The sequence below is a fragment of the Euleptes europaea genome, chromosome 18 (assembly GCF_029931775.1).
Source record: "Euleptes europaea isolate rEulEur1 chromosome 18, rEulEur1.hap1, whole genome shotgun sequence".
Taxonomy (NCBI): Eukaryota; Metazoa; Chordata; class Lepidosauria; order Squamata; family Sphaerodactylidae; genus Euleptes; species Euleptes europaea.
This window is the reverse complement of record NC_079329.1, coordinates 2,367,496-2,387,774: the sequence shown is the minus strand read 5'-3', so window position 1 is coordinate 2,387,774 and position 20,279 is coordinate 2,367,496. Positions and strand designations below refer to the sequence as shown.

Below are 20,279 nucleotides of genomic sequence, written 5' to 3'. Positions count from 1 at the left end.
CTTTCATCTCTTCTGTATAGTTCTCCAGTGGATTGTTCCCATCTTTGCTTTATTTTGTCCTGTTCAGTTAATGTATTTCTGTGTTGATCTTTGAAAATGCCTAACTGTGCTTTAAATTTCCCTTTGATTTCTTGTGGGTAGAGCTGAAGAGCTACAAAAATCTGAACATAGTTTTTATTATGCGATGAGAAAGCCGACGCAATGCCCAGTTTGTCTTCAGCTCTGGTAAAGAGGAGAAGCCAAGGCTAGTTTACACTCCAAAAGAGGTGCTGGCGCCAAATTATCCGGCTATCTCGGAACACAAAGTCCCCACTGCTGAGTCAGGGGCCGTCTCGCTCCAGAGGAACAAAGGCAAGGCTGTGCAACAGAATCCCAAAGCTGCAGAGGAAGGCCCCGATCCTGGGAGGGATTAAGGTGGGGCAGCCACAAGATGACCACTCCGGGCTTGGATTGCGGCATGCTGCCCGCTCCTGTAAGGTGCGCAGACCACAAGCAGAGCGGTAGGAAGAAGGGGCTCAAAAGCAAAATTTAAAGCACTAGTCCTCTTTGTGGGAAGAGCTGCAATAACAGCATAATCTTAAAGAGAAGGGTCAAAACCCAGAAAGACCCTTGTTTGGGAAGAAGAAAATGAAATTAAAAGGCGAGCGTGTTGCAGTTGAATCCCAAAGAATCAGCTTAAAAAAAAAAAGTGACTGAAACCAAAACAGCCACACGCTCGGACCTGTGTGATCCTACACTTATTTTACCCAGTTTTTGCTCGCCACAGGAGGGCCTGACATGACAGCCACCCAGCCCCCGCCAAACCATTTTGAATCTTAGTCAGGTCCTTTCCGGCTTCCAAGATTTCACCTGGCAAATCCACACCCACTACGCGCCCTTCATGAGGGCTAGCATCTTGCAGCTTCGTTTTGTTACCAAAGAAAGCGAATGTTCGGGGATCCCCAAATCCCATCCACGTTTTGCTTGTGAGCACAGCGTGCCCCCAACCCCTCACGCCCACAACAGAGGCACTCACGTAGATGCTTGGGGTGGGAGGGTTGAGCTTATCCCGGGGGAGCTTTTCATCCGAGTTGATGTGAGGCTTGACCGACAGGGCGGGCGACAGGTAAGACTCCTTAAATTTCCCCTTCACCTTGTGGTGCCTGAAGAGACAAAGAGACAGTAGGGGGGGGGAACCAGTTACCAAGGAGGAAACAGGGTAGCATTTCAGACTTGGAGAAGACCTGATTTCAGTCCCCGACTCCGCCATGAAGCAACTCTGGGCCAGTCACTGTCTCTGTCTAGCCTACTCTGCAGGGATGTTGTGAGTTAAAAGGAGGGAGAAGAAAGATATGTATCTTCTGCATGTATTTTATCGGGCTTCTGTCTGCCATAGGAAGGCATGAACGTGCCGCGGTGGGCAGAGAATCCCCACCTCCCCCAACCACTGGGATCCTTGGTCATGCCCCTCTCCTAATCTTTCCCACTATGAGGACTGGAATCTTGCAGCTTTCTGTCTGTTTCTTTTTTTAATTAAAGAAAGGCAACATTCTGGGGAATCGCTGAATCCCTCAATTGTGCAAATGTGAGCAGCCGTAGCAAACACACAGCCCCACTGGGGCCCTCCTGATTCTCTGTAAAGAGGGGGGCGGGGGGGAACACCACTCCGGGCTCCCTGGGGAAAGGAGAGGGGACGGGCTCCAAGAAATAAATCCCAAGACCTCCATGGAATTTTCACAGCGGAGAATCTTTCAAGTCTGGATCTTTCAAGTCTTTCCAGCAGAGATTTCTGCTTGATCCAGCTGACACCGAGCTGCTTGGGAAACCGCCTGTGCCATGCGTGTGTCAGACAGGGCCCTCTTCTTCTGCACGGGTGCTAGGAGTGCCACTGAGCATGTACAGAGTGACCACCTCTTCTCACCGGCTAGCCTCTCCACCTTACTGAGGGGCTCCAGAGTGTAAGCAGCGGAAATCTCGCGCCTGTCGCAGCCCAGTGGCTAAGAGGCTGCTCTGTGATTCAAAAGGTCCCGTGTTCAAATGCCGCCTCTGCCTCCAACTTCCAAGGTAGGCCGCACAGGCGAGTCACTCGCTCATAGCCTCGGCCCCTCCCCCACCGCCACACAGGAAGACCTACGCTGGCCTACCTTATGGGGCTGTTGTGATGTTTGCAAGATAACATTTTAATTATAGTAGAACCACCGAGCCGGCCAGGCCTACGGCTTGATTTTAACTGCTACAGCTGAGGCCGGGCCGCAGTCCACAGCCTCTGCTCTGCCCCACCCCTCCTTCTCCTGACCCAGAGAATCGCAACAGGGCCACAGTCCCCACTCCGCCTCCTGGACTTTAGCCCTGAGGACTCCCTTATCGGGGCTCAGCCTTGCTCTCGACGCCGCCCAAACACTGGGAAGTCAAACAAGAGGACAGGCCGAACTCTCCCACAGAATGTACCTGGAAGAGGCACGCAACCCGGCTGCTCCGAGGCCCTCCCCTTTCGCAAACCCTCCATCGTCACCACCTCAACCCCCCTTCCCCACATCCCCCCTGCCAGGGACCCAGGTAGCAGGACCCACGTTTAGGCAATCACCCCACACCCCACATATGTTCCTCCCCAGGGCTTCCCCTCGATTGCCTTTCATCTCCTGGCAGTGCGGGAGAAACAAGAATGCTGCAGGAGGCGGCAGGGTGTGTGCGCGGGCGGAGGAATTTCATATAGAATAACACTGCCTGATTTTGATCCAGGGGAGGGGCCGTGGCTCAGTGATAGAGCATCTGCTTGGCATGCAGAAGGTCCCAGGTTCAATCCCTGGCATCTCCAGTTAAAGGGACTAGGTAAGTGAGGTGAAAGACCTCTGCCTGAGACCCTGGAGAGCCGCTGCTGGTCTGAGCAGACAACACTGACCCTGACGGACCGAGGGTCTGATTCAGTAGAAGGCAGCTTCGTGTGTTTAATATTGTTGGGGAGGGGCTGTGGCTCAGTGGTAGAGCCTCTGCTTGGCATGCAGAAGGTCCCAGGTTCAATCCCTGGCATCTCCAGTTAAAGAAACCAGGCAAGTAGGTGACGTGAAAGATCTCTAACTGAGACCCTGGAGAGCCGCTGCCGGTCTGAGTAGACAATACCAAGGGTCTGATCCAGTATAAGACAGCTTCATGTGTGATCCTATTTTATCATTTGTTAATGATTGTTCCTTAAAACATCTTTGCCCTGAAATGGGTGGCGATCTCTCGCTTCTGTGGACAGTACGCAACAGGGCGGAAACGGCGGAAGCGGGGTTGGGGGAATGATGGCCAGCGGAAGGCGTGAGACTCACTTGCTGGCACGCACCACCTCGGCGGCCGAATGGTTGATGGTGAGCTCGCTCAAGGGGATGCGCCGCTCCTCCACCTCGGAGGCGATGAAGGTCTCCTTGTCCCCGCTCTCCACCTTGATGAGGCGAATCTTCAGCTCCTTCGGCGGCCCTTCGGTGAACGAACGCAGCTTGAGGAGATCGGCGGAGCACACGACGGTGGAGCCCGAGCTGACGGTCCCCTCCTCCTTCTTCACGGGGGGTCTCCGCTCAGGCTGAGGGGCGGCCAGAGGGGGCGGCTTGGCCCCGTTCTCCCGGGCCTGGCTCTCGGTGCTCTGCACGTCCAAGCTGCCCAAGATTTGCCGGTTCTTCTCTTTGTGGCTCTTGCTCTCTCGGTGCCGCCGCGAACCATCCTTGCCGGAGCGCCGGTGCCGCCGGTGTTCCCGATCCCGTTTGCGGGACTCGTCCTTGGGGCGCTGAGGGGGCGGCGGGGGCGGCGGAGGGGCGGGAGTCAGAGCGGGAGGTGCAGGGAGAGGAGGAGGTGCGGGAGAGGAGGCCGGGGGAGGCGGAGGGGTGGCGGGAGGGGGCGTGGCGGGAGGAGGGGGGCTTGGCTCGCGCCCCGCCTGCTCCACCAGCGTTTCGCAAGCACGGCTGATTTCTTCTAGTACCTCCGATTCAGTCTTGATCGGCCGGGTGGCGGGTGGCGGGGGAGGGGTGGCTGCCCGCTCCCCTACCCCCCCTACCCCTCCGGACCAGGCTTGGCTTGAGGTAGAGAAGTGGGGGCCAGCGCTCTGGCCGGCCCCAGCCGGAGAAGCAATCTTAGCACCAGGAGGGGCCAGTGGTTTGGGCCGGTAGGAGTGTTTCTGCCCCTCCAACACATTGGCCAAAGACTTGAGCAGAGAGGCGGTGCTGTGGTGGGGGAACTTCCCTCCCCCTCCGGCGGCCGTCGCTGCCGGGGGGCGCTCTTCCCCGTCTCGCTTGCCAAAGCGGTACAAACAGGGCGGCTCTGGCGGATCCTGCCCGGGGGGCTTGGGGTAATCAAAGGAGGCGGGGGACGGGGTCGGCGGCTTTGGTCTTGCCAAAGGTGGTGGGCTTGGGAGGAGAGGGGCAGGCGGCGGTGGCGGGGGGAAGCTCTCCTCGCGCTCCTCCTCTCCCCGCCGGATCGATTCGTCCAGCATCTTCATGATGTTCGCCAAGCCGTCGGCAGAGATTTCAGGGGGCTCCTCAAACTGATCCTCCAGTGGGGGGCTGGCGAAGTCAAAGAGGCGGGAGGGCGCAGCTTCTGGGGCTGGGGGCACCACTCCTGCGTCTGGGGTCTTTGGGTAGGGGCCCCGGGGCTGCTGTGGGGGTGGCGGTGGCGGGGGCAACGTTGGGGGCTGAGGAGGGCTCTCTGGTGAGCTGAAGGGTCCTGAGGTAATTGTGGGGGTCGGGGTCAGGGCTCTTGTGGCCCCAGAACCTTTCTCCTCCCTGCCACTTTCCGTCAGCCAGAAGTCGGGGGTCGGCGTGCACTCAGGGCTGGCTGGAGTCGGTGGTCTCGGCTTGTCCGCCACCCCCTCCCCGGGGTGAGCGAAGGCCCCTTTCGGACTGCTGGTGTTGGCGTCCTGGAAGCTGCAACTGGACTCACAAGTCCCCAGAGGGGGTGGCTCCCCCCGATGGGGTTCCCCACACCCAAACAAAATTTCATCCAGGGGGTCCACGCTGGCTTTCCCCTCCCCTGCTTTGTTACTGAATGCTGGGCCTTTCAGCCAGGGCAGCGGAGGGGGTGGAGGAGGAGGAGGCGGGGGCGGCGGGGGGCACGGCGGGGCAGCAGGGGGCGGAGCCACTGCTGGTGGAGCCCCCCTGGTGATGGTCGGGGGTGGCGGCATGCGGGAAGCAAGGCAAGGCGTTGAACGTGGCGGCGGTGGTTTGCGGCTGTTGCTCTCCGGGGCAGGGTTGGATTGCGGTAATGCCGGCGTTTGATAATGGTCAGACCCCTGCAGAGACCAGAAGAAACATTCAATCTGGAGGCGGAGGGCAGGGAATATCTTACCCCACTGCTGCCCTACACCCAGCCTTGCTCCGGTGTACTCCCCACCCTGCCTGCAGCACTTCAGTGCAAGACCCAGAGGTCCCCAACCCTCCCTGCGAGCGGATTTCCCCCATGTCCCCCTCCAGCAAACCTGGACCCCGTGCCTGGCCCAGCCCCGCTCGTCCCATCACCCCCCAGCCCTCACTCACAAGGCTGTCAGGGTTCGGCTGTCCCCGCGGGGTGGTCTTGCTGGTGACGGGAGGTCCTCCCGGGCTCGGGCGCGGGGTGTAAGGCACGCAGGCGACAGTTGCTGGTGTAGCGGTGGAGTCTGGACGTGCCCGGGGGACTCGGCTGTCTCTAAGGTCACTTCCGTTGGGCCGGGCCAGGCAGCCATGGCTGTCGAGGGGGGGTCGGTGTGCTGGCGGTGTGCGGGGGCTGGGGGCCATGGCTGGCAGGCGGTGCGGGGGAGGGTGCGAGCCGTAGGCAGGGGTCGGGTAGGGGAAGGGGTGAGCCACGGAGTTTCTCTGCTCCTGGGGAGGGAGGGGGAAAGAAATCAGACCCAAGATGGTGGCTGGCCTCCAGCCCTCCCACTCCCCACCAGAGCCCATTGTTCAAGCAGAGAATATTTGCATGCGTTTACATAATCTATCCCGTGCCTTTCAACTGTTTGGAATTATTCCTTTTGTCACAGAAGGGAGCGGATCTTGCAAGAGAGCACAAATGTGCCGTCAAGCTTTTCTGGAGCAGAGCCCAGGGGTGCGCAGAACACAAACTGGGCTGTCGCTCCCACTGCTAAGCATGGCCTGCTGTGCCCAAATGCAATCCTGCTCGCCGTATGTTGCAAGTAGAGTTGCCAACCTCCAGGTGGGGCCTGGAGATCTCCTAGAATTACAACTGATCTCCAGACCACAGAGATCAGTTCCCCTGAAGGAAATGGCTGCTTTGAAAGATGGATTATTTAGCATCACACCCTGCTGAGGGTCATAAGAACATAAGAAAGGCCCTGCTGGAACAGACCAAGGTCCATCAAGTCCAGCAGTCTGTTTCCACAGAGGCCAACCAGGTGCCTATAAGCAGCCCACAAGCAAGACGGCAGCAGCACCATCCTGCCTGTGTTCCACAGCACCTAATAGGCGTGCTCCTCAGATCCTGGAGAGAATAGGTATGCATCATGGCTGGTATCCATTTTAACTAGTAGCCATGGATAGCCCTCTCCTCCATGAATATGTCCACCCTCCTCTAAAAGCCTTCCAAGTTGGCAGCCATCACCACATCCTGGGGCAGGGAATTCCACAATTTAACTATGCGTCGTGTGAAGAAATACTTCCTCCTCTCTCCAAACCGTGCCCTCCCTAGACTCCACACCCTGATCTCCAGGAATTTCCCCATCCAGAGTTGGCAACCCCAGTTACAAGTGAGGACCCAGGGCCATGCGTAACAGGAGCTTATAAAGGAAGAGGCTCCGTCTTCTTCGAACAAACAAGCGAAGATCTCCCACTGTGAGGGAAAGGGAAGCGACAAGAACCCCAGGGGCGCTGCCCACTTGGAGGTCATGAGAGCCGGAAACTTGTGCTTTTTAAAACAGGAACTAAGAATGCAGTAGCACCTTAAGGCCTAACAACATTTCTGGCAGGGTAGGAGCTTTTGTGAGTCACAGCTCACTTCTTCAGATCCATTATTGGCTATTTTCTACTGCAGCTGGGTACCCAAGGTTGGGTAGAAAGAAAAATATATATATATGTATGTATATAAATACTAAAAAATATAATTTATTAGAAGCACTAAGTAAAGGTTAAAAATATTTAAAACATTAAAATAGCACAATGGCATTTCCTAGGGTTGATCTCTGTAACCACATACCAAACGCGTTTCGGCCTATTGGGCCTTCATCAGTGGTTAATTAAAACACATGTTAAGCCTGCACACATTTACAGAAATAAATAAATAAATACATATACAAACAGTTCAAACCCAACCAGACATGTGTATAGGTTGTAAAATCTATTACCAGTTACTCAAACATCCGGTCAGATTGGTTCTAGTTGTAATACTGGTTAGTATACGTCTCTCATATACTATGTGTGCAGGTATCAACCCTAGGAAATGCCATTGTGCTATTTTAATGTTTTTAAATATTTTTAACCTTTACTCGGCGCTTCTAATAAATTATATTTTTAGTATTTATACACACACACACATATATATATTTTCTTTCTACCCAAACTTGGGTACCCAGTTTCTGTTTTCAAGTTGGGTTTTATTCCCCTCTTTTTTCTTCCACTATTTTCTACTGCTGCAGACAGACTAACACAGATAGATGGGATCACGTTCTAGCTGTATCGGAAGAAGTGAGCTGTGGCTCACGAAAGCTCAGACCCTGCCAGAAATTTTTGTTACGTCTTTAAGATGCTACTAGACTCTGGCTCTTTTCTACAGCTATTCGTCGTGATCTAAGAGCATAAGCATAGGCCCTGCTGGATCACACCAATGGCCCATCTAATCCTGTAACCCGTTTCCCATGGTGGCCAGTCAGATATCACAGTCAGATATGACAGGTGAGGCCCACAGGTAGCAGCCGCCCGCTGACTACTCCCCAGCACCTGACGATCAAGAGGCCTTGTGATTCTGAACCCAGAAGCCATGTTCAGCAGTCATGAAGCACTTTGCATGTTGAGTGAGACCCCCCCCATGTCTATTCTGACTGGCGGAGGCTCTCAAGGGTCTCTGCTAAAAGCCTTTCCCATCAACCGCTACCTGATCCTTTAATGTGAAGACTAGTGGGGGCCTGTGAGACTCGCAGGGTGGGGGAATCCCATCCCTCCCCACTTGCCTGCTGAGCCCAGGTGTGGCTCTCTTCCAACCCCCCTCCACTGCCAGGCCCGGAGCAGCTCCCAGACTCCTCCAGTACACAGGAGGTAAGTCAGTTGTCGGCACATGCCCAGACAACGTTCTTTATTTGGGGGGTATTTAAACTCTCTCAATGTAGTTTGATCAGGTTTGCAGAAGTATCTGTTTTATGGGGAGGGGCCGTGGCTCAGAGGTAACACCTCTGCTTGGTATGCAGAAGGTCCCAGGTTCAATCCCCGGCATCTCCAGTTAAAGGGACTAGGCAAGTAGGTAATGCGAAAGACCTCTGCCTGAGACCCTAGAGAGCCGCTGCCGGCCTGAGTAGACAATACTGACTTTGATGGACCGAGGGTCTGATTCAGTATCAGGCAGCTTCACGTGTGTTCATGCGTTCACGTCAGTGTAGCCCCAATCCACAGATTTTTAGTACCCGTACATTAGGCCACACTTGACTACTAGATATCAAATGCCAGGGATGAACCTGGGACCTTCCATGTGCAAAGCAGATGCTCTACCACCAAGCCATCGCCCCACCTCACAGCCAATACTACAGCAATGAATTTCATGCAAGGCCTGCAGAATATCCGTATCTCCTCAAATAGAAAGGTCAGGAGGAGTAATCTTCCCTCTCAATGGTGCCAGGCTTTGCCTGGGATAAGTTCAAGCTAACTGCATTGTAACCCCCCAAAAAGACATCCCCACATTTTTGATTCATTGTACTGGGGAAAAAGAGCCCTCTCTCCAAGACATCAAGACCAAGGACAGACAGTTGAATGTTCAAGGGCCAAAACTCACTTGTCTCTCTGGGGCAGCTACGCTCTTGCGCTCCAGTCCCCACGTCTCTCCATGGAGGGGGTTCCATAATCCTGGTTTAGGCAGCTGGTAATGAGGGTTTCCAGGGACTCCGGGACCGGGGGGGTGCTGGCCAACTCCACTGCCGTTCTGTTCCCGGACAGACATGTACAGAAAGGAGCAGAGGACGAGAAAAAAGGTCAAGGGTCTTAAGGTCCATGCATCCCCTCTACTAAATTGCCCCCCCATACCTCTCCTCGCCCTTTTATGCTGAAATAAGGGGGCAGCGAGAACCGAGAGGCTGAGGGTCCTCCTGCCTCCATGACAAGGTCAGAGAAAATCCAGAAGATCGGCCATCATCCGGGGGGGGGGGGGCTTCTGACTTTCATGAATGCACAATAAAATGGTTTACTGCAGTATCTCAAAGCACCACCCAGCGAGAACAAAACCCTCGCCCAAGGGGGGGGAGGGGGAGGAGGAGGAGGAAGAAGAGGAGGAGGAGGAGAAGGTTTTTATATGCCAACTTCCTCCACCACTTAAGGAAGAATCAAACCAGCTTACAATCACCTTCCCTCCTCACAACAGACACCCTGTGAGGTAGGTGGGGCTGAAAGAGCTGTGACTAGCCCAAGGTCACCCAGCTGGCTTCATGCAGAGTGGGGAAACAAATCCAGTTCACCAGATTAGCATTCGCCTCTTGTGTGGAGGAATGGGGAATCAAACCTGGTTCTCCAGACTAGAGTCCACTTCTCCAAACCACTGCTCTTAACCACCACACCATGCTGCTAGGCGGCCATCTTGTTTCAGTGTCGTGGCACATGAGGTGCTGTGCAGTGCCCTGAGGGGCTCACGCACTCGGAAGGGGCCTCTGAGACACACATTCTCCGGGGCAAAGAACATGCTCTTCAATGGCCCGCATGCCCCTCATACCTGGTCAGGGCTGGTGCTCCTCCGCCTCTTCATGGGGGCAGGCATCTCTTCTCCGTGCCCGGGGTGGGGTGGGTGCTGCACTGGGGGAATGGGCTGGACCACGGGTGGCTCCATCGGTGGGCCGGGCCTCTTCAGCTGGGGATTGCGCTTGGCCGAGAAATTCCGCTTCTAGAGGCAGGGGAAGGAGAGAGGGGAACAAGTTAACTCCTTAACACAGCTCCCCATTTCTCTGCCTCCTCCTAAAAGTTCAGTTGAGGGTCAAGCGCCTACCAGCCTGGCTACACGTTGGGGCTGCTCACAAATAAGGTGTGCTCTCTGCAGACATGGGGGGGGGGCTCCCCCAATAATAACAATGATATTAGTTGTAATTTTAAAAGGACGCCAAAACACCAGCCTCATAAGGACTGGGCACGTTCCTGGAGACTGCAGACCTGGAGAACAGCTGAGTATCAATTATGTCATTGACCCTGTTTGTGGGTGGGTTTTTTTTAAGGGCTTAAAAACATCCTGCAGGGGAATATTTGGATTGGTAGCAGTTCCCAAGCCGTGCTTCCTTGGGGGGCCCCAACAGTTTATCTGTTGCAATATACTATTTCTTTTTGTGCACGTTGTGTTTGCTCATCTCAGATTTTTGGAATACCACCTCCACGTGGCTTGCCCACCTATACCTATTTGTTGACAACTCCTCGTCTCTCTAAAGCAGTGATGGCGAACCTTTTAGAGACCGAGTGCCCAAACTGCAACCCAAAACCCACTTATTTATCGCCGAGTGCCAATGCGACAATTTAACCTGAATACTGAGGTTTTAGTTTAGGCATTCCCACACATTTGGAATCATGCATAGTTTGGTTCAAGTCCTGCAGCACCTTAGAGACCAAAAAGATTTGCGTGGGGTGGAGTGGGAGAGAGATCTAGCCATTTATGCATGGGAGGTTTTGGCTTGGATTTGCCGCTCTCTAGATGCACATTTCCCCCATCCAAATTCTCAAAACTCAACTATAAGCTTCCATGTAGTTTTGAGAATTCAGATGGGGGAAATGTGCACCTAGAAAGAGGCAAATCCAAGGCAAAACCTCCCAGGCAAGAAAGAGCCTCTCTCTTTGGAGAGCCAGAGGACTGTTCCTCAGATACAAGCAGGAGCGGAGACCCCGAGCCCCTCTATCCCAGTCAGAAGGCGGGGAGGGGTATTGCAAAGAAGGGATGCGGGGGGGGGGGACAATGCAAAATTGCCAGCAGCTTGGTTAGAGCTGGGGAGGGGGGTGGAGAGGGAGCAAGAGAGAGGGCGAGAAGAAAAGGAAAGGCCATTTATGCATGGGAGGTTTTGCCTTGGGATTTGCCGCTTTCTAGATGCACATTTTCTCCATCTGAATTCTCAAAACTCTGCTCCCCAAACGCACATTTGTCCCAGCCAAATTCTCAGAACTCAACAATAAGCCCCTGTGCAGTTTTGAGAATTCAGATGGGGAAAAATGTGCACCTTGAGAGCGGCAAATCCAAGACTAAACCTCCTGTGCGTTTTCGCCCAGAAAGAAACGAGGAGCTTCTTCTTCCAAGGGCAAACCCCCCCTCCCAATGCATAAATATCCAAGAAGAAGTCCCAGAGAAACCCTGCAATGGAAGGAATCTCCTGGAGGGGGGGAAGCAGATGGGCTGGAAGGCTCCTCTCTCCAGAGAAGGTGGGCCCCCTGATGCAAAGGAAGGGAAGGGGGCGGGAAACGAGCCCGGGAGAGACAGTTGCGGCCTCAGTGCGAGGCGCGCGAGGCACCCGGAGTGAGTCACAGGGGTGTCGGGAACAAAAGTAAAGCGGGATGGAGCAGAAGGGCCCCTCCCCCCCGAGGGTCCCAAGCCGCACCTTTGGGGATGGGGGGAAGGGGGGCAGCCCTCAGGCCCAAAGGTGTCCCCACCCCCCACTGCTTCCAGCGGGGATCCTTTGCCCCTCCCCCCCACCTCTCCCGGGCGCTCCTCCCGGCGGGGCAGGGGGAGACCCCCCTCTGCGGCGGCGGCGCCTCCAGGTTCCCCAGCCCGCATCTCCACAGAGGGGGGGGGCGCGCAGGCGGCCAGACCCCCCCCAGGAGCACCCCGCCACCCGCAGCCAGCGCCAGCAGGCCCCCCCCTCAACACGCCCCTCCACGCTTGGGGGTCGCAGATGGAGGGGCAGAAAAACCCTCCGTCCCACCCTCGTTTTCTCAGCCCACTCTGGGCTTTTAGACGCTCCTCCCCCCGCCCGCCCGGGACGAGGAGGCGGCGAGTGTGGCGTGGGGAAGCCGGCAGCCCAGAGGCCCCAGCCGCCCAACGGCGGCGGCAGAAGACGAGCGGGGCTGCCCGGCCGCTCCCCCGGGGCCGCTCTGGATGGAGAGGCGCAGGGCGCGCCGGAGAGGTCCCCTGGGCGCAAGGGCGGCGGCGGCTCCGTAGCGGTCCCTTTCCTCTCCTGTAGCGCCGGCGCAGCGGTCGGGTCCCTCCTCCTGCCTGCCTGCCTGGGCGGCGGAGCGAGTGAATGGCCGGGGTGGGGGGCGCCGGAGGGGGGGGGGGCGGCGCTGCCGGCTGGCTCCGGCCCCTGCGCGTGCCCACAGAGAGGGCTCCGCGTGCCGGAGTCGGCACGCGTGCCATAGGTTCGCCAACACGGCTCTAAAGCCTTCTTTTTAGCTAGATTAAACGCTAACCCTTCTATGGTTATGCCAGGTAGATTTCTGAACCTACCATATTCGGAAAGGACTTGTCCGTGCTCTTCTGGTTCCATCAATTCACTAGGTCATGAGCTCTTGGGAATGTCGTTTCTACGAGGATCTTAGATCACGATATCTCTCTCCTCTTTTAATAGATAAATCTAATGCCTCTGTATTTGGTATAATGCCCCTTTTTATTAAGCGACGGGGATCCTAAGGCGACACTGGCAGTGGCAAAATTTATCTCAGTCCTTATATCCCCCAAACAATAGATTTAAAACTATGCTGCTCAAGATCAATTGATCAAAGAGCTTCTAAGGGATAAAGGAAAGGCATTATACTATTTATCGTCACCACCATCACCGTTATTATCATCATTATTGTTTTATTTACATCATTTACACCCCCACTTTTCTCCCCAAAGGGGACCCAAAGCGGCCCACATCTTTCTCCTCTCTTCCACTTTACCCTCACAAGAATCCTGTGAGGTAGGCTAGGTCGAGTGTGTGTGACTGGCCACACATCACCCAGAGAGCTTCCATGGCAGAGTGGGGATTTGAACCGGGATCTTCTGGATCCTATAGGAAGGCTAGACAGAACAGTGACAGCCGGCATTTTCAGGGAGGATTCAAAAATGGCTTCCTATTTTCAAGGGAGGCTGCTCAACACAGGAGGCGTTTAGTCCATCAGATAAGACAACTCCATCAGATAGACTACTCCAGACCAGGTGTACAAAAGAGCAAAATTACTTCCGTGTTCCTGCCCCCCAGCCTCCCCTCAGGGCTTCCCGCTGTCCCCAGCTCACCTCGAGGTGCAAGAGATTCCAAACTTGCTGCAGGGGGGGTAATGCCTTCGGACGGTGATGAGAAGATCCCGAATGGAAGTTCCACAGCTGAGCCTAGCCGGCCAAGGAGCAAGAAAGCTGTGGTTAACCGAGGGCGGGGCGAGGGAGCTCCAAAACGCCCCAGTAAATTCCTCCCCCAGCCTCCAAATCATCCATCCAAAGATCTCTGCTCCACTTGAAGAACAGAAGAAGAGTTGGTTTTTATATGCCGACTTTCTCTACCACTTAAGGAAGAATCAAACCGGCTTACAATCACCTTCCCTTCCCCTCCCCACAAGACACCCTGTGAGGTAGGTGGGGCTGAGAGAGCCCTAAGAGAGCTGTGACTTGCCCAAGGTCACCCAGCTGGCTTCATGTGAAGGAGTAGGGAAACCAACCCAGTTCACCAGATTAGTGTCCGCCACTCATGTGGAGGAGTGGGGAATCAAACCCGATTCTCCAGATCACCACTCCAAACCACTGCTCATAACCACTACATGACGCTGGCTTGAACACATGAAGCTGCCTTACACTGAATCAGACCCTTGGTCCATCCAAGTCAGCATTGGTCTACTCAGATTGCAGCAGCTCTCCAGGGTCTCAGGCAGAGGTCATTCACATCACCCTTCCTGCCTATTCCCTTTAACTGGAGATGCCATGGATTGAACCTGGGACCTTCTGCATGCCAAGCAGATGCTCTACCACTGAGCCACAGCCCCTCCCCACTTCTTCTGAGACTGCCCCACGCAGCCAAGCCTCCCCCCCACACCTGCTGCAGGCGTCCGATCCGAGCGTGCATCTCGCCGTAGCTCCCATAGTCGCGCTGATAGCGGGCGGCGTTCTGATAGCAGCGAACGGCCTCCTCGCAGTCTTGCTCCGATTCGTAGATTTCACCCAGCTGCTCCCAGAGCTGCGGCTGCCCCTGGTCTCGCAGCAGAGCTTGGACGCAGCTGTGGATGGCTTCCAGTTTCCCATGCAAGGGGCGCGGGGCCAGATTCCTGGGAGAGGGAATGGGCATTAATGACACGGGTAAGGCGTCAGCAGCGGCGTCACCCGTGGCAAGGTAGCAAAGGGTGCCGTGATGCCCCAGATCCCTGGGCTCCCTGGGATGGAACAGACGCCTAGTGGATTCGGGCAGGAGATTCTTCAGAACTGCAGCATCTTGGGTCTCTACCATGTACCAGGAACACAGCAGCGTCCTGATCCTACAGATTAGATCGACTGCCGGGACAATAACTAAAATAAACCCAATTGCAATAGGATTATCAAACTGATTAAAGGAGTGTCTCTGCTAGACACTCAATTTAAGAAGGATGTAGATGAGCTGGAACGTGTCCAGAGGAGGGCAACAAAGATGGTGAGGGGTCTGGAGACCAAGTCCTATGAGGAAAGGTTGAAGGAGCTGGGTATGTTTAGCCTGGACAGGAGAAGACTGAGAGGGGACATGATAACAATCTTCAAGTACTTGAAGGGCTGTCATATAGAGGAGGGTGCCGAGTTGTTTTCTGTCACCCCAGAAGGTTGGACCAGAACCAACGGGTGAAAATTAAATCAAAAGAGTTTCTGTTTAGACATTAGGAAAAACTTTCTGACAGTTAGAGCGGTTCCTCAGTGGAACAGGCTTCCTCGACAGGTGGTGAGCTCTCCTTCCCTGGAGGTTTTTAAGCAGAGGCTAGATGGCCATCTGTCAGCAGTACTGATTCTATGACCTTAATAGAAAAGGGCAAGAGTCCAGTAGCACCTTAAAGACTAACAAAAATATTTTCTGGTAGGGTATGAGCTTTCGTGAGCCACAGCTCACTTCTTCAGATACCCTACCAGAAAATATTTTTGTTAGTCTTTAAGGTGCTACTGGACTCTTGCCCTTTTCTACTACTGCAGACACACTAACACGGCGACCCACTGTGAATTATCTATGACCTTAAGCAGATGATAAGAGGGAGGGCATTTTGGCCATCTTCTGGAGTAGTGGTCACTGGGTGTGTGTGGGGGGGAGGTAGTCGTGAATTTCCTGCATTGCCAGGGGGTTAGACTAGATGACCCTGGTGGTACCTTCCAGCTCTATTATTCTAGATCTGAGTACAGTAGCACCTTAGACACCACCAAAATATTCGGAGCATAAGCTTTCAAGAGTCTAAGCTTCCTTGGTCTGACAGACCAACAAGATTTTCGGGATGTAAGCTTGCAAGAGTCAAAGCTACCTTTGTCAGATACAAGCTTTGACTCCTAAAAGCTTATTCCCCGAAAAACTTGTTGGTCCCTAAGGTGCTACTGGACACAAATCGAGCTGTTCTACTACAGGCCAACATTTATTCATGTATTTTATTAGACTTACAGCCCACCCTCCCTGGCAAATGCCGGGCTCAGGGCTGCTCACGTAATAGTAAACATGCAAGATGGTAAATATATAACAGGGTTAGCCTCTGAAACTAAAGGAGTGTCTGTCTGTCTGCCTTGAAGCCAGTCATTCATTACTTGAAGGATTACATTTAAATAAGTTCAAAAGAGTAGCACCGCAGCATGGCCTTCGAAGCCAAGATTTTGTATGAGAAATCGAGGAGGGGTCTGAAGGCAAAACTGGGCCTTAAGGGCGAACAACCTGAGCTCTTTTGCGCTCTGCAGAGAAGGACAGGATCCACCCGTGGGCAGCTGGACTTCCCAAGCGCGACCCCCCCCCGCCCCACCCCCAAACGGACCGGGTGGAGCTGCAGACAGAGGCAGAGAGCTTACCAGGAGCCAGGATTTGCACCTCCCTGCCTGCCGGGCCTCCATTGCCCCAAGCAGAAGGAGGAGCACTTACCCCGGGGGGAAATAGCCCTTGCCGTGTTGCCCCATGTTAGAGACATGGTTGGGCGGCAGGTGCAGAGGCAGTTGCGGCTGGCCAACGCTGGCAGAGCACCTAGGAGGACAAGCCGGAGAAGGGAAAAGAACAGGAGTCAGTTTCTGAAGACCTAAGCAGGGACCAAGCCGGCCTGCGAGGCCCAAAACACCTCGTAGGGAGACCAGCAACGGTTCTAGGGTTGCCAGGTCCCTCTTCGCCACCAGCAGGAGGTTTTTGGGGTGGAGAGACTTCAATGCCATAGAGTCCAATTGCCAAAGCGGCCATTTTTCTCCAGGTGATCTGATCTCTATCGGCTGGAGATCAGTTGTAATAGCAGGAAATCTCCAGCTAGTGCCTGGATGTTGGCAACTCTACTCAAGTATAGGGTTGCCAGGTCTCTCTTTGCCACCGGCGGGAGGTTTTTGGGGCGGAGCCTGAGGAGGGTGGGGTTTGGGGAGAGGAAGGACTTCAATGCCATAGAGTCTGATTGCCAAAGGGGACCTTTTCTCCAGGGGAGATGATCTCTATCAACTGGAGATCAGTTGTAATGGTGGGAGATCGCCAGCTAGTACCTGGAGGTTGGCAACCCTACTGATAGCATGTCTACATTTAAAGCAACTTGAAAACTGGTTTCATCAATGTCTTTTCTTCACACAACCCGGACATTTTCAGGAGGTGCCTAGAGTGGATTTTCAAGTACAACGCTCCCAGGACTTTCACAAAACTACATTTCCCAGGATTCTCTTGCAAGGGAGCAAATGCCTCTGTCTACTCCCATAAAGACCGGGCAGCAGAAGTCCTCATTACGGCCGCCTACATTTTGGAAACAAAATTGTGAGCGGAGGCAGAAGGGAGAAGCAGAAAGGCAACCAGCCGAGATCAAGACTTGCCTGTCCGGCTCCAGAACAGCAGCTGCAGGGTGAAGACGGGCTGAAATCCAACAGATCAAGCAGCGTGATAGTCACACGTGCCATTGTGGGGACCCCAGCGGTGCCCGATGGCTTTGCTGCTGCACTTTAGAGGCACGACGGCTGGCAGAAATCTCCCGCCACCCTTGCCTGTGACTCCAAAAGAAGCAGCGCTGGCAGCTCGGGGCCAGAGAACACGGCCGTCCCCCCAAAGACTCACCTGCCGCCCGGGAGCCATGGGCGGGGATGGCACGAACTCCAAGCTCCGCTGCAGCTCAGGCTGCCGACAGAATAGGGATCCCGTCCCGCACGGCCCCCAAGTTGTTCCACTGTGCGATGCATCCAGCCTGGGGGAGATACGGGGAGAAGACGGGGAGAGAATGTAGGTGCAAAGCACTCTGAGCGAAGAAAGCACTACAGAACTCCTCATTGATTATTAATAATAATGATGATTACAATTATTATATAATTATATTATTATAATTATCATGATGGTGATAATAATAGTAATAGTAATTTTAGAAACCAGACAGGGAGGAAACATCAGGTGGAATCCAGCCAGATTTTCTGCTCAGTCTCAGTTCTTCTTAATACAGCCACCATTCCACTTGGCTTTGGTTCAGGCAGGTCCCGTGATGGGCAGTGTAGTCTTTCTGGCTTCCTCTCTTTTTCGCCAGCAGAACAGCTGGTTGGATCCCACTCATCACCTCCCACCCTACTGTCTCCATTCTGAGATAAATCTCCTCCTTCTGGATACCCTCCCACCAATCAATCCACTTCTCTTCTCCCAAATTCAACTCTTCTAACTTCTGACTCCTCCCTCCAGCTCCCCCCACACAAACCACTCCCCTACCCTGCCCATTCAAGGCCCCCCCCCTCAAGTCACACCCGTCCCAACTGTCCCCACCTCCCGTGCATCTCCCTGCCCCTCTCCCCTAGGGTTGCCAACCTCCAGGTGAGGCCTGGATATCAACTGATCTCCAGACTTCACAGAATCGTTCCCCTGGAGCAGAGGTTCCCAAACGTTTTGAGTCGTGGAGCACTTTTCAGGAGAGAAATTGGTCATGGAGTGCTAATTTTCACCTAGCACCTATGCACTAAACCGAATGAAAGTAGTATTTTTCTTTCCAATCTCTTCACGCAGCACTAGGAGATGCTTCGCGGTGCACCAAGTGCTCCTTATAGAATCATAGAGTGGGAAGGGACCAACAGGGTCATCTAGTCCAACCCTCTACACAATGTAGGAAATTCACAACTACCTCCCCCCACACACACCCAGTGACCCCTACTCCATGCCCAGAAGATGGCCAAGGTGCCCTCCCTCTCGTGATCTGCAGAATCAGCATTGCTGACAGATGGCCATCTAGGCTCAGTTTAAAAACCTCCAGGGAAGGAGAGCTCGCCACCTCCTGAGGAAACCTCGTTCCACTGAGGAACCGCTCTAACTGTTAGAAAATTCTTCCTAATATCTAGACGGAAACTCTTTTGGTTTAATTTCCTTGGAGCACAGTTTAGGAACCTCTGCCCTGGAGAAAATGGCTGCTACCCTGCCCTCCCCAGACTCTACCCCCAAATTTCCAGGAATTGCCCAAGCTGGAGTTGGCAACCCTACTCTCCTCCCACATTACTTCTTTGATGATCCCACCCCCCAATAATTCTTCCACTAGGCATTTATTTGTGTGTGTAAAGTGCCGTCAAGTCGCAGCCGACTTATGGCGACCCCTTATGGGGTTTTCATGGCAAGAGACTAACAGAGGTGGTTTGCCAGTGCCTTCCTATGCACAGCAACCCTGGTCTTCCTTGGTGGTCTCCCATCCAAATACTAACCAGGGCCGACCCTGCTTAGCTTCTGAGATCTGACGAGATCAGGCTAGCCTGGGCCATCCAGGTCAGGGCAGGCATTTATTTACCCCCTGCATAATTATGTCTTCCCACTCCCTGCCCCACTGACCCCCTTGTCCCTCTCTTAACCCCCCCTGGCCCAATTCTTACCGCTCCTCCCGTGGTGGATGCGTCCTGGTTCCCCCCCTCCACCCCCCCGGATCTGAGTGACCGGTGCCACCACCCAGTCGCCCGCCAGTCGCGTTTTCTCTGGTGTTGGATTATTCCCTTCTCCGGTCACAGCCACATGCAATGCTGGGAGGAAAAGGAAAAAGAGAATCACTCTAAAGCCATGGAATGAGGGAGTCCTTTTTATCCTGAAGAGATCTGGAACCCAAATAATCTAGAAATATTATACATAAACAAGAAACGCCCATATGCTGGGAAGCATGGCGGTTAGTTATCATTTAAGTGATTTTGGGGGGGAAAACACAACATATATATACATATATTTCATTCATTCCAATTTTTAACATAAAGTGAAACTGATTGTCTTCAATTCTGGATCCGATCCTTACAAAGCCAACTTTGCAATGGAAATAAATCACATTGAAATGCATTTTAATTAAACAAGAGTTGAAATGTTGTTTCACATCAGTTATCTCAAATTCTTTTAAAAAATATCTGTATTTTACTTTCAGAGTTTCAAAGCGGCACTAGGTTTACAAATCCCTTGAACTTCTGGCCACTCAAACTGGGGTGAATTTCCTTGCCGAATGAACTGGGAACACAAAAAATCATTTCCTCCTTCACTTCTTCGACTGCAATCGAAGGTGCAGCAAGGAAGGAGTTAACACGCTGTGTTCCTCCTATCAATGAACACAGACCCCGCCCCCTGCAGGGCAGAGCCCCGCCTGCCGTGCTCCAATGGGATTCCCTCATGTGGGGAGTGGAGGCGGGGCCTCGGCCCCAACGCTTTCCCAGACTTAACCCCTGCCCTGCCGCAGCGCCCTTCCTTCGCACTGCTTCCAAACCACAGCCTGTGTGCACACCTACCGGGCCAGTGACGCGCTGAGTGGCTCTCTCTCTCTCCTTGAAGGCGGCCAATCATGCAATGTGGTTCGCGTGGCCACCAATCATCTTTCACGCCAGTCTCCTAACAAGGCCTGAAATCATAGAGATGGGGGAAGGAAGAGTCGGTTAGTGTTCCGGTATTAGGAACAAGAGTCACTGGAAAAGACCGTCATGTTAGGAAAAGTAGAGGGCAGCAGGAAAAGAGGAAGACCCAACAAGAGACGGACTGACTCAATAAAGGAAGCCACAGCCTTCAATTTGCAAGATCTGAGCAAGGCTGTCAAAGAGAGGACATTTTGGAGGACTTTCATTCATAGGGTCGCCATGAG

At 53.8% G+C, this 20,279-nt stretch overlaps 1 protein-coding gene across 1 annotated transcript in view; it reads right to left on the bottom strand.

Moving 5' to 3' along the window:
* KDM6B (lysine demethylase 6B) overlaps nucleotides 1–19,221 on the bottom strand; it is a 34,766-nt gene extending 15,545 nt beyond the window's left edge. Inside the window, exons 1-10 of the mRNA XM_056863112.1 lie at nucleotides 19,048–19,221; nucleotides 17,276–17,402; nucleotides 16,127–16,225; nucleotides 14,096–14,324; nucleotides 13,309–13,401; nucleotides 9,841–10,008; nucleotides 8,914–9,060; nucleotides 5,481–5,801; nucleotides 3,288–5,236; nucleotides 1,016–1,142 (exon numbers count right to left, since the gene is read on the bottom strand). Of these exons, the coding sequence (XP_056719090.1) occupies nucleotides 1,016–1,142; nucleotides 3,288–5,236; nucleotides 5,481–5,801; nucleotides 8,914–9,060; nucleotides 9,841–10,008; nucleotides 13,309–13,401; nucleotides 14,096–14,324; nucleotides 16,127–16,225; nucleotides 17,276–17,397 (3,255 nt within the window). The 5' untranslated portion in view covers nucleotides 17,398–17,402; nucleotides 19,048–19,221. The remainder of the gene's footprint in view (nucleotides 1–1,015; nucleotides 1,143–3,287; nucleotides 5,237–5,480; nucleotides 5,802–8,913; nucleotides 9,061–9,840; nucleotides 10,009–13,308; nucleotides 13,402–14,095; nucleotides 14,325–16,126; nucleotides 16,226–17,275; nucleotides 17,403–19,047) is intronic.
* Between the last annotated feature and the right edge of the window lie 1,058 nt (nucleotides 19,222–20,279).